This window comes from Catharus ustulatus, chromosome 5 (genome assembly GCF_009819885.2).
Source record: "Catharus ustulatus isolate bCatUst1 chromosome 5, bCatUst1.pri.v2, whole genome shotgun sequence".
Taxonomy (NCBI): domain Eukaryota; kingdom Metazoa; phylum Chordata; class Aves; order Passeriformes; family Turdidae; genus Catharus; species Catharus ustulatus.
In genome coordinates this window covers 32,572,838-32,585,364 of record NC_046225.1, presented here as the reverse complement: position 1 = coordinate 32,585,364, position 12,527 = coordinate 32,572,838, and the positions used below count along the sequence as shown (strand labels likewise).

Here is a 12,527-nt window from a genome sequence, read left to right as displayed (position 1 = left end):
AAGGACCTGTACTGGCATTCTACAAATATAATATGGCAGATCCCATTTCCCCATATGTACTTTGTATACAAACAGTGTTTCTAACAGAACAACCTCATGTTAATGACGATATCCTTTCCCACATGTATGCATTTGCTTTTTAAAATCTTCCTCTGCTCAAATCACAGAATCTGTTGTATTGGAAGGGACCCACAAGGATCATTGAGTCCAAGTGGTAGAAATTCAATATTTGCATTTAGTTACCTTGTACAATTATCAATTTAGAAAAGAGTTACAAAAAATCCATTTTTCTGCTGCATGAACAACTTTCTGCTTTGATGACATACCTCACAGTTAGTTTTATACCCTACATCTCAGAAAAACAATCTTTTATATAGTAGAAAAGAGCATATCATGAGTCAGTAGAAGCAATAAAATCACATCACTCTGGAAAATCTATGCTATTAGTCGAAGTTTTACATATGTATGGTCATAAAGTATTGGCAACTCTACGAGCTCTAAACAAGACCTAGTGTCATTAATATGTAAAAAAAAAAAAAAAACAAACCCTCAAAAATATTACTGACACTTCAGTTGCAGAAAATACTGCATAGCTTCAATGTCTCTTTGAGTTTCCAAATTGAATCACAATTACAAATCCATTTATGACATCAATGTGAGCCCTTCTAAAGGGAATGGAAGAACAGTAAATCCCAATGGATATGAGTTCTGCAGTAGGGATGATGTAATTTATAAAAATAGACAACGTCTGACAGAAGCTGCAAGTTGAGTAAATAACACACCACGTGTCATTAATTTTGCATTAGCTTGCCAGCAGTAATTACTAAAAGGATGATGAACTAACAATTTTGCTTTGAGTGCTACACAAAATAAAATTATAGCATTACTCATATATTAATAAAAATACAAAACTTAATACATAACTTGAAACAGTAACAGTGCCTTACAACACAGATGAAGGAAGCTGTGAGGCTAAAAAGGTGGTGTTTTGTCAGAACACGAGGATGAGAATAACTTTTTGCTATTATAATATTACCAGTGTATGTTCCCATGAAGAAACATCCAACTTAAAAGCAGTTACCATGAGCTGCCCAAATCATCTCAAGCATTTCGCATTTCAGGTTAAATTATCCTACAATTTTTGTATTGTCTCACTTCAAAATGCACCTACCATGCATAACACAGTAACCCTCTTCAGGAATTAACATTACTGGATGTGTTCAAACATACAGACTATGTATATCAATTTAGTATTTTTTACTACTTCCCATTATGATGTACACACCAAGCTCATCTGAAATCATGAGCAGATCATCACCATCATGGAATAGTAAAAGCAGTTGCTTTTGAAATTACACACTGGATTTTATAGACAAAGAAAAGCAAGTTAACAAATATCCTTCCTGGTAAAAGGACACTAGTGCTTGGCAGTGTTAAGAACTAGCCCCTTATTTCATTAATGGTACAATCAATACAGTGTATTTTATTTTCAACATGAACACTAGAAATGTTAAATAAATTATTTTATACTATTTTGTTTATTAATAGAGACAAATTTGTTTGGGCAAACAAGCATGCATTATTTATGCCCACATGTTTAAAACTTTGCATACCATGCTACTTCTCAACAGCAATAGTCTGCAAATTTAGGTGGGTGCACAATTATGTTTTTCTGCTGACATTACTTAAATTCATTTGTGTCATAACCAGGAACAGAGTGAGTTCAGTTCAACTTTTTATGTGAGGCAACCTTCTTGCTTTCATTTTGCATAAGCCACAGAGTAGAACTTTCTCAACTTCCTTCCTCTTCACATTTTTCCTGTCTGGGGAAAAATCAGTTACCAGCAAGTCCCAATATTTCATCTATTTAAATAGGTCCAGGTACCATAACTCATACAAGCCTCTAAAGCCAAAACCCTCAAAATCCTGCACTCCAAACATTTCTGACAACTGAGTGGATTTGACCCCATTTGTTTCTCTGGGCACTTTATTCCTTTGTAAATACATTTGCAACACGTCTAATGTCAAGGATGCTTAAAAAATTGCTTTTCCATCCAACCTCTCTACATTCTTTACAGCTTTTCAGAAAGCCAAGTTTTCATTGTGCCTACCACACCTTCTTGCCCACTATCCTATCATGTGGTTCTTTCTTCCAGAAAGCAAGTTTTTCTTAATGTGAATAGTCATGAAGGAGACTGTTGTTTGTATTTTTCCTTTAATTAAGTGATCTTATATTAGAATGGAAGTTCTAGATATTTATAAAAATCATCAGGAACATTAAAAGCTGCAGCTATTTGGCTGAAAGATTGACAGTGGTCCTTTAAACAAATTTCTGGTAGACTGGGTATCTGGAAATTGTTTCTACTAATTAAAACTAATTTAAAACAACTGGAAATCCACAAGGTAACTAAGTACATTATGACACTGGTATCAATTTACTATGTAAAATACAATGCACTAACATGAATACAGTTTATCAAGCCACATTACGATACTGCAAAGCCCACACTGTTGAAAAGCAAGCACATATGAGGTATTTCATGATCATATGTAGTGTGGTCCATATGGAAGGATATGCAGCAACAAGTATTTTACAACATGCACCATAAATAAACATGCAGAGAAACAATGGTATTTTGCTGGTTTATAACATTAAACCTCATCCCAAGTTATACTGGACTTCTGTAACAAAGTGCTAAAACTTGAATCAATTTCTTGGAATTCTTATCTACTGTGTTAACAACCAGAAAACAGTGCTTGTCATCTTATAAATTTCCACATCGCTTCGGTAGCCACACACTGGATAAAGGAAAACAACCAGGGTTTTGCATCAAATTCAGGCAGAAAAAAAATCGTGTATTTTTTAAATCCTTCCTAAATGTAGCAATATAATATAGAACAGTTTTATAATGTCATTTTGTAGATAAAAGAAAGGTAAAGGTAAATTCGTTTCATAAAACAGAACACTCTGAACACAAATATTCAATCCAGGTATTTTAGATTCTCAGCAGACAATGGGAATTCAAACATCAGGGAAAAAAGGCTACTTTGCCAATGCTTTGCATTATTAGTTTTAAAAGAAGATAGGGGCAGGAAGAAAGTTTTCTACTATTTGCTACTAAATGAGTAGGCTCTTATCCTTTCCTAAAAATAGCACACACACACACAAAACAAAAAAGCTAGAAAAACTCTCTTCCTTATATTTTCAGGGAGCCATAGCTGCAGATCAGATTTGACTCAGCAACATTAGACATGGTATAATTTCCAGCCCTCCTCTCATTCACATTTTCAGTCAACTCCTTCAAATAAAATCCAGAAGAAATATTTGTCTGCCCTAATCACACCTCACAATGCTCTACAGCAGTGTGCGAGGATAAAATTGTTACATGCCTGTAACTGTGATGGAAACTGGGGTATTGACGGTTCCGTGCCCACCGCTCTTTTCTTTCCAACACCGGATAAATGGATTGTCACCCCACGTGAATCTCAAGCTGAATGGGAGAAGGAAGGCTACACTAAAGGCAGAGAAAACTTTTGCAGCAATTTCAGCAGCTGGCTATAGAAAGCCTAGCTGAGAATGCACTAGCAGCAAACTTCATAGGTCTGTTAACTAATTCAAATCTATAGAGATTCACACGGAGTAAAACACCACACACCATCTCTCTCTGCAGGGCTGCCTGCAGGTGCTTTAGCATTATTCCTACAGGCCGACCTGCACCTCTTTAAATATACCCCAAAGATTTGATACTTTGCTTCTAGCAAAGTAAAGACTACAGCTCAGACTAGTAAAAACCCACATCTCAGTTTACATACCAAGTCTAGAGAGCCACAGACTATTATAAACCAGGGAGTTACAAATCACTACTTGTAATCTCTATGCCACTAAAGAACAGCACCTTATTTTGGACAAAGTGATTTTTCTTTTATGACCTTGTGTCAGTTTATGCCAAATATTCCATACATTATATACAGAATAGCCAGCTCAGCAACACAGACTGAGCATGACTAATTCTTCACAGATGCACTGAAGTAGTCACAGCGTTTACTGGCAGTAAGATTTTACAGAAAATCTATCCTTTTTCAAAATCATTTCACAAATGACTATTCACTTTTAAAGTATTTAAATTTTTAAAAAACCAAAAAACAAAAAACAAAAATCACCAGTCTAAAGCAGAAGTAAAGACATGTAGGTTCTCAGGAGAATGGATTCAAACTTGTTTCAGTCAAATAATTCTAAAAGGCTTGGCACTGAAAATACATTATATCTGACAGATGCTCGAGATTTGTTTTGGCCTTGACAGAAGCAACTGCAAACCCCACTTAAGTTTAAAAGATGCCACTCAGATCTTCAAACTACTTGGAGTGCATTTGAGGTCTGATATTGGGAAAAACTTCCATATTTTGTTTGCTTTGGTACCATTCCAAGATAATTGACTTATTTGGGCACCTTCTTCTCCCTAGTTTGTCAAAGTTGTGTTTCAGATAATGGCCATTTAGACATATTTTGCCTATAAAATCCAGCCTCTTTATACCAAGTCAATAGAAACCATCAGAATGGAAGACAAGCTTTCAGAAACCATGGCAAAGCCTTTTTTTGTTTCTTTACTCCTCATCCTGTCACACACCACCATTTCCATATTTTACTGACATACGGGTACTAAATGGTGACAGGGGGCCAATTTCTTAAGTCAAAATCAGAGATGAAGTCTTCTGTGTCATGAAGGCAATACTTGAGTAAAGTGTGGGCCAAATACTAAATATTTGATATACACCTTTTGCTTATAGTTCTCATTTCCTACACATCACAGGGCGTCAGAGCAAGGAAGGTCAATCAAGTTGGGCATTGTGCTGTCAGTAAACTTCACTCTTTTCTATTTTTATATAACAATGAGATTGCTGGACTATCAAAGCAGAGTCTAGAAGGCAATTTTAGTCATAATGTCACATCAGTATTATGGTATTACACCACAAATCCCCAAGTACAGTAATTTCACGAATACAAGCCGCAGCAATTTGACAAAAATTTTGGTGGAAACCCGGAAGTGCGGCTAATACTCAGGGGCGGCTAATATGTGAATAATTTTCTGACATTTACAACCCCAGACGTGCCAGCCAGGGCGCCGAGCCAAGCACCTGCCAGTAAAAGCCGGCATTTCGCAATTGTTACAGTGTTACCATGTTGCCCTGGTTCCCTGCAGGCAGCACGGGGGGTGGGGAGAGAGGCGGGAGAGCTCTCTTCTTCCCTCCTCTGCCGCAGCCCAGGGGAGGACGGGTGGGGGGGCACGCCGCCATTGCTGCGGCCCGGGGAGCCGACGGGAGCCCCGCACAGCCATTGCTGTGGCCCGGGGAGGCGGGTGGAAGCACGCACCGCCATTGCCGTGTCTCGGGGAGCCGATGGGAGCCCCGCACAGACATTGCCGCGGCCTGGGGAGGAGGCGGGGTGCTTTGTCCACACCCGCCGCCGGCGCCACGGGCGTGGGAAAGCTCTGTCCCCGCCCACCGCCGCTACCATAGGAGCGGGGGAAGCTCTGTCCCTGCCTGCCACCGTGGGGTAGCGCCGACCCGGGGTGACCGAGCCCAGTGGCAGCGGTGGGTGGCCCCGAGCCCAGTGGCAGCGGCAGCTGGCCCCTAGTGGCAGCACCAGGCTGGGCTACCTGGCCCCGTCAGCAGCCCCTAGCGGGCCGAGCCTGCACAGCCTTAGCTCAGCCAGTAAGCCCCGCCCTCCCGCGGTTCTGTTACTAATTGCACGCGGGTCCTCGTTGCGAACGACAGAGCGGCTTATATTCGGGTGCGGCTTATTTATGGACAAAAACCGAAATATTTGCCAACACCCAGAGATGCGGCTTATACTCAGTGCGGCTTGTATTCGTGAATTTACTGTAAATTGTTAGTGGACCATACACAGTAAGTTACGATACCTGAGGTTTAGTGCATTCCTGTGAGCCAAAATGAAATGAATGCCATATAGGAGGAAAGGAAAAGATGAACATTATCAGACATGCCACAGTAAATTCCACCACTACGAAGATAATGTTAAAATCATGTTAATGAGGGTCCACCATCCAATACAAGTGGGCTCTACTGCAGAAAGCCATGCTGCAACTGAGAGCTCTGCATTTAACTTTCAATTCTTGAAAAGCACACCACGCATCTGCATTTCATCTCCACAATTCGCTCTATGCTTTTGATAGAGAAAACTTTCTTCAGAAAATTCTGTTTGAACCTTCTGAAGAAAAGCATTCAGAGACTACTGCAAATAAAGCATAATTATTTATCAACAACCAAAATAATAATTCTACATGTTAACTCTATGGATTTAGGGTAAAACAGAATACAAGAAAATTACACATTGCGAAGATTTTGAGGATACCATCAAAGCATCTTTATTGCTTTGTGTCTCATATACCTAACACCTAAACTAGAACACGTGCACATGGAAGAGCAAACTTGAAAAAATTATAGCATATTATTCCTTTTTCAATTTAACTTAATGCTTCCATCTTTTTCATCAAAAATTAAAATGTAGAAACAAAGACAACACCTTGACAGATGCTGACCAAAGAATGGATGGACAACAAGTCCACAAGGTAAGTGCTACAATATCTTGAATTCCTATGTGTTTCCCAAAAGCACTGCTTTTTCCAGTCAAATTTTCAAGAAATTAAGACCAATAAAATGAGGTCAAAGGACACAAAATAGGAAGAGCAAAAAGACAATGTAGCCTGTAACATGTATGGTTGAAGCAATAACATTGCTAGAAGTGAACGAGAGAATAATGTCTACAAGATCACCAAATACTGTAAAAATAGGAGCAAATGGACCAGCATGAAGAGTCTTAACGACATCTTAAAGCTCATTTGAGCTTATTTGACCATATTTGCCTTGAAAAAAATAAAGTCAGTCATATGCCTTCTATTATACTTTGAAAAGCAACATTTGACTGGAACTATTGTAAATTGTACAGTTTATTTGGCAATCTCTTCCATCTTAATATGAAATCTCACTAGAATGGATTTCCCAGCAAACACACAAAACCACCACGAAACTGCACAACAGAATAGCACAGGATGGACTTTTGCTTTTAGTACCAGTTAAGCTTACAAAAATTCATCAGGCACACCTAAAGTGAAATTTATACAACAGGCAAGGACCTACAAATGCAAATGGCATTGTGTAATCTAAATATTGCCCTTCTAGAGTTAGGTAAAAATCACACTACCGCTGTTTGCTAAGCACAATAAACATATCTAAATAATATGAACGAAAGTATTTCTTTCTGTAATTCCTACAAAGTATAATACCACCTTTTTTTTTTTTTTTTTTTTTTTTTTTTTTTTGCAAAAGCAGGCCAGTAAAAAGCTTTATCTTCAAACCAAGTGAACTGGCTCAATTCACCTTCAATTTAGAGGCAATTAAAACTGCACCAAAAATTAAACCCTAAAAGCTGTTGTATAAACAAAACCAAACTGTGGCATAAAATGTAATTATTCAAGTCATGAGGAAAAGCCTGTATAATTAACAGATGTAATCAAACATCTACACACTTATAGACACACACTGAATATACAGTGAACTGGTAAACAAGTCAAGGAACAAGGATAAGGGAGGAAAAATTGAAAAAGCTAGTAACTGCACTGTACCAAAGATGGCATTTTAAAATCACTAAAGCTCTCATCCTGCAAATTTACATACATGTGGAACTCGACGAGATTAAATATGCACAAAGTCATTTATGCCCATGCCTTTATGGTTCTACCCAATTTAGGGCTTAAACAAATAAATGAGAGCCAAAGACAAACAGCTTTTTCACTATTTTGCCCACACTTGGAATCAATACAAAACAAACAATCTAATATAGCTTTTCTCAGTTCGAAAGCCATATAAAATACTTTGAAAAATAAGTTTTAATTATTAGTTTATTTTCACCTCAAGAGAAAGTCTGGAAACATATACAGATTCTCTCCCTCACCCTCAAAAGCAAGGAAGTCAAATAACCAAATAATTTCCTTCATGATGGGCCAACTTTATATCTCACTAATATCCAAGTATAAAGGGCAAATACCAGAAGAAGTTAATTTAAATTTCACATTTAAGTTCTCAATTCCGAAAAGAAATTATGGATTTAACACAATTTGGTGTACTGCAGTGCAGCACAGTCCTTTTCAGGCAACACCTGTTATCACATATGTGAATGAGCACTTCACTAACTGACCTTCAACACAGTACACTAAACTAATTCTACTGTAACTTAATAGCAAAAGGAAATGAGAATAGAATTTCCTTAACAGTTTCCCATAATGACTGAAACCGTAAAAAATAATGCATGACATTCACAGTCATAAGAAACATACTTTCAACTCTGAATGAAGATGCAGGCTGCACACAAGTTCACACACTGATGGAGTCACATTGACAGTAATTTTGAAGAGAAACCTCCCCACAGAAGCACACTCAAAAAATACCAGTCAGTTTAGCCATTTTCACCATGTTATTTTCAGTGGTTTTCCTGCTTATGTTTTTTTGTGAACCATAAACACAGACAGCTTACCGTATGGTAGCCTCTAGGAAGAGGTGGCTTCCCCACAGGATAAGGGTCAACAGTATCAATAATCGTTTGCCGCTCCCCTTTCTGGTTGATTTTCCTAAATCTTCTTCGAGATTGCCTGTGAGATGCTTGACGTTGGAAATATTCCTCATTTTCTTCCATGTAATCAACCTACAACAGATGCAAGAGAATGTGTCTTTCCACACAAGAGAGAAAAATGTTTCTTCTTGTTTGAAACACATGAAAGCCTATTTTCAAAAACCAGCAGTGAGCTTTGAGTTTCCTGCATTTGCAGCACTAAGTGTGAAACCACTACTAAAAAAAATAGAATAACATTAGTATGAAAAAGATCACTGAATATGATCACTTTTCAAAAATGACAGAAGAAAAATTCTCCCTTCCTCACCTCTTTCTTACACTTGCACAAATACAAACATTTCAAACCAATCCATACATTATGAAAAGAAAACTGGTACAAGAGAACACTTGCCTGTTTCCCTACTGACATCTATTCAGCATCTTCCTTAACCAATCCATGGCAAAAGCTTCACTCTTCAGGACTGGTTTTATTATTTCAAATATTTTGAAGGTATAAAAGGATTTCTAATAGACTGGATTTAGGTGTAAAAAAACCACTTCAAAACAACAACAGGGAGGATAAAAAATACCTATTGGGTAAATTCTAGTATAAAATCAGTCTTCTCAGTTTCACTGTCTACAGAATTTGAAGACTTCACTATACAACTGCCATGAAAATATTTGAACTAATAATTCTGGTTTTCCCAGAAGAGAATGATCTTTTTGCAGTAATTTGGTTGAAAATCAACATCTCTTCTGTGTTAACCCTACTAACAGAAACCTCACTGGAGTTATTTGAGACTAACAAAGAAATTAAGAAAAAATCACAGCTTCCAGCATTGGCTATATAAGGGGACTCAGTTAATTCCTTTTATTCAAATCCATCCCTCAGAATGAGAGATGAGGTACCTTGCAAGGTTACTGCACATTTTTCAACAGTGAAATGTTAGACAAATACTCCTGTGAATTTGCAGCTTATCCATGTCAGAAGTGTCACACGTCAGTCAGCCTATGTGACTAAATACAGCTTTCAGTGCACTAACTCAAATGGATGAGCACAGTCCCTGGCTCACCAGAAGAGCAGGCACTGTTTACCCCCTGTGCAGGGAGTATCTATTTCACATCTGACACCTTCACACTCATACCCTGCTACATCTCTTGTGTGCCCAAACTACTCTGTGGATAGGATTTTTTCTGTTCAAAGTGTAATTATTCCTTCGAAAGCCTGAGAGAAGCATTTAATTTCATCTTTCCAAAACTGTAGAGGTTATGTTTTTTGGTAAACGTGTCTCTGACCCAACATTATCCATCAGTCAAAAAATTTCTTGTTTAATCATCTCCTTTCCCAATGCTTATCTTTATACCACTCTTCCTTATAACTCAATAAGGAATGCATGTGAAACAGATATATATTCACACAGCTACAAACAGTGAAATTGTATACTTCTAGAAAACAAACCTGGGACAACAAACAGATGGTCAGATGTGATTTACAGAAACTGGTAATTAACAAGTAGTACCACATTTTTCTGAGCCTCCACACGTTTTACAGAAACTTTACTTTTTAGGAAAAATATGGTTAGTGTCACAGTCTATATTTAAACTATCTATATGGCTTAGATAATTGTCATGCCTGTATTATGAACTGATCTGTATCTCTGTGACAGAGAGAAGAAAAAATTAGCCCATTTGTTCACATGATGCAGTCTGAGGTGACAACTAAAACCTTTTAAGCCTATGAACCCTCAGAGACAAGGTTCTGCCACTGGACTACAGCAGATGCTGCTAAGAAAATGCCCTCACCTTCACCCAGGAAGGTTGGCAGAATTTAAAACATTCAAATTTATTCTTAAAAACCTGAGATGGTTGAGATTAAATTTAATTCAAACATTAATTACTTAAACTAACCTAAGATTAATACTTCAAAACATCTATGTTTACCAGTAATAATAAAGCTACTTTAAAAAAAACACCCACAAACTATTCTGCTAGCACATGAAAACTTTAGATTTAGTTTTACAAGAAATCTGAAAAAGGAAATGTAACAAAAATATAAATTATAGCTATGGCATCTTATATTTTTCAAAAGATCAGGTGGAAAGCAGAAAACAGTAAGTCTTATTAGAAGTGGAAGTGTTACAAAAGCTGGTCTGTAAAATTTGAAAGCAACTGACTGAAAATATTCTTACCACAATCATTTCGGATGGCTCTAAAACAATGCATTCACATCCACGTCTGAAGCTACCAGCAGAACGCTTGCCAAAACTGGAAAACAAAAATACTTCAGTTAGAAATTAGAGTTATAACAGAATTCATAAGCATATTTACATCTCATCCAGATATTGTAAAGCACAGAAAAGACATACATACCTGTGTGCAATAGAAGTTTCATGCATACGTCCTTCGAAAATTAATAAAGACCCAAGGACAGTGAGAGCTGACTATTTTTCATTTACATAGTTCCCTAAGAGTATTTGCTAAATAAGTCTATTACACCAAAACAAGTGTCAACCAAGAGCTGTCATCTACTGAAGAGGCATGGTTGATTCTGAACTGCATTAGAGAGTTTGATCTAGTATCTTCTAACATTACAGTATTAAGTTACCTAGGCTATCTGCATTTCTTTAACAAAAGCTAACTGGCATACCCAGGAAAGAATGAAAAGGCTGATCAACTTCAATTAGCTCTTCTCTACTTAAAATGAACTAATAAAATAAAGAAGAGGAATATATTCCCAAATTAAATAGAAAAGGACAAAAGGTGGTTTTGCCCTTTCATGAGACATTTTCACCATAGTGCAATAATTAAACATGATACTATTTTGTTCCCTGTAAGAAAAAACTGAAAGGTTTTGTATTTTGGTTTCTAGAGAGCTCTGCCTGTATTAGAAAACCTGTGCACATGCAAGGTTCACTGAAAAGAATCCTCAAAGAGCAAACATAAAGGTGGAGAGTGGAGAACCAGTACATGAGTCAGTGAAATCCATGACCTTTACAGTTAGATCCCCAATCATGCACCATCGGAGTGGAAGAAAAGCAGTCGGCTAAAGTTTGTTTCGGGACTGTGTGATTCTTCTTCTGGGTAAGAATGCCAGGTCAGTGCCAGCCTTTCCCATCACAGACTGGAGGGCAGGACAGACAACAAAATGACCACAAATTCAGAACCTCTCTTTAAGTTTGCTGTAACCAATCCACCCTAAAATAGCTGAGAGACAATATAATTATTTGGCCTTTCCCTTTCTTCCACTTGGCACTGTGCAACAGATGTGGGAAACCTTCCTGTCTTGAAGCCCCCAGGGCAACACCTTGAAAGACAAACCCAACTCAACAGAACCCTAACATCTGAATTTTAACTAATGCTAGTATGTGGAAACACACTGAAGCTACAGTGTTTATGAAAGATAACTGTTTTAAGCCTTATTTTCTAACTCAAACTGCAGTTTGCACATCACTCAGAAGTGTCTATCTAGCCAGTTCATATCTATGCTCCTGTCCTGCCTGGCGATTAGTAGAAATGAACAATTTAACTTGCTACCCCAAAGGCTAATCTCTTGACAACAGTACATTTATAGGCTCAAAAAGAAGGCAGTCAGATATTGAAAAGAAATGCCAGTTGTGCTTATTCATCAAAATAATAATCACATTTAATGGTACATGGGACTTTTACAATAGAAAAAATTTTCCAGAATACTAGGCCTCTTGAAAAGAAATATTCAATAAAGAAGTCTCTAGACAAAATGCTTATTTTCCTAGAGGCAAACACATGCTTCATCCTACAGTCCAGCAACAAAACACTGGGTTCTTTACTCTACAATATCTTGAATTTTATACAATTTCAACTGCTCTTAAAGACATCAGAAAATGCAGCCATTATACGGATTCATTAAACTGTTGTAGAAGTGTCA

The 12,527-nt window shown here is 37.4% G+C and overlaps 1 protein-coding gene across 6 annotated transcripts in view; it reads right to left on the bottom strand.

Moving 5' to 3' along the window:
- Nucleotides 1-12,527, bottom strand: part of RAPGEF2 (Rap guanine nucleotide exchange factor 2) — a 219,832-nt gene that overhangs the window by 93,072 nt on the left and 114,233 nt on the right. For 3 of the 6 annotated variants that reach the window (XM_033059449.1, XM_033059453.1, XM_033059452.1), the window contains exons 5-7: nucleotides 10,813-10,888; nucleotides 8,549-8,716; nucleotides 5,919-5,936 (exon numbers count right to left, since the gene is read on the bottom strand). In XM_033059449.1, coding sequence (XP_032915340.1) covers nucleotides 5,919-5,936; nucleotides 8,549-8,716; nucleotides 10,813-10,888 — 262 coding nt within the window. The remainder of the gene's footprint in view (nucleotides 1-5,918; nucleotides 5,937-8,548; nucleotides 8,717-10,812; nucleotides 10,889-12,527) is intronic. The other 3 variants (XM_033059451.1, XM_033059454.1, XM_033059455.1) reach the window with 1 other exon arrangement.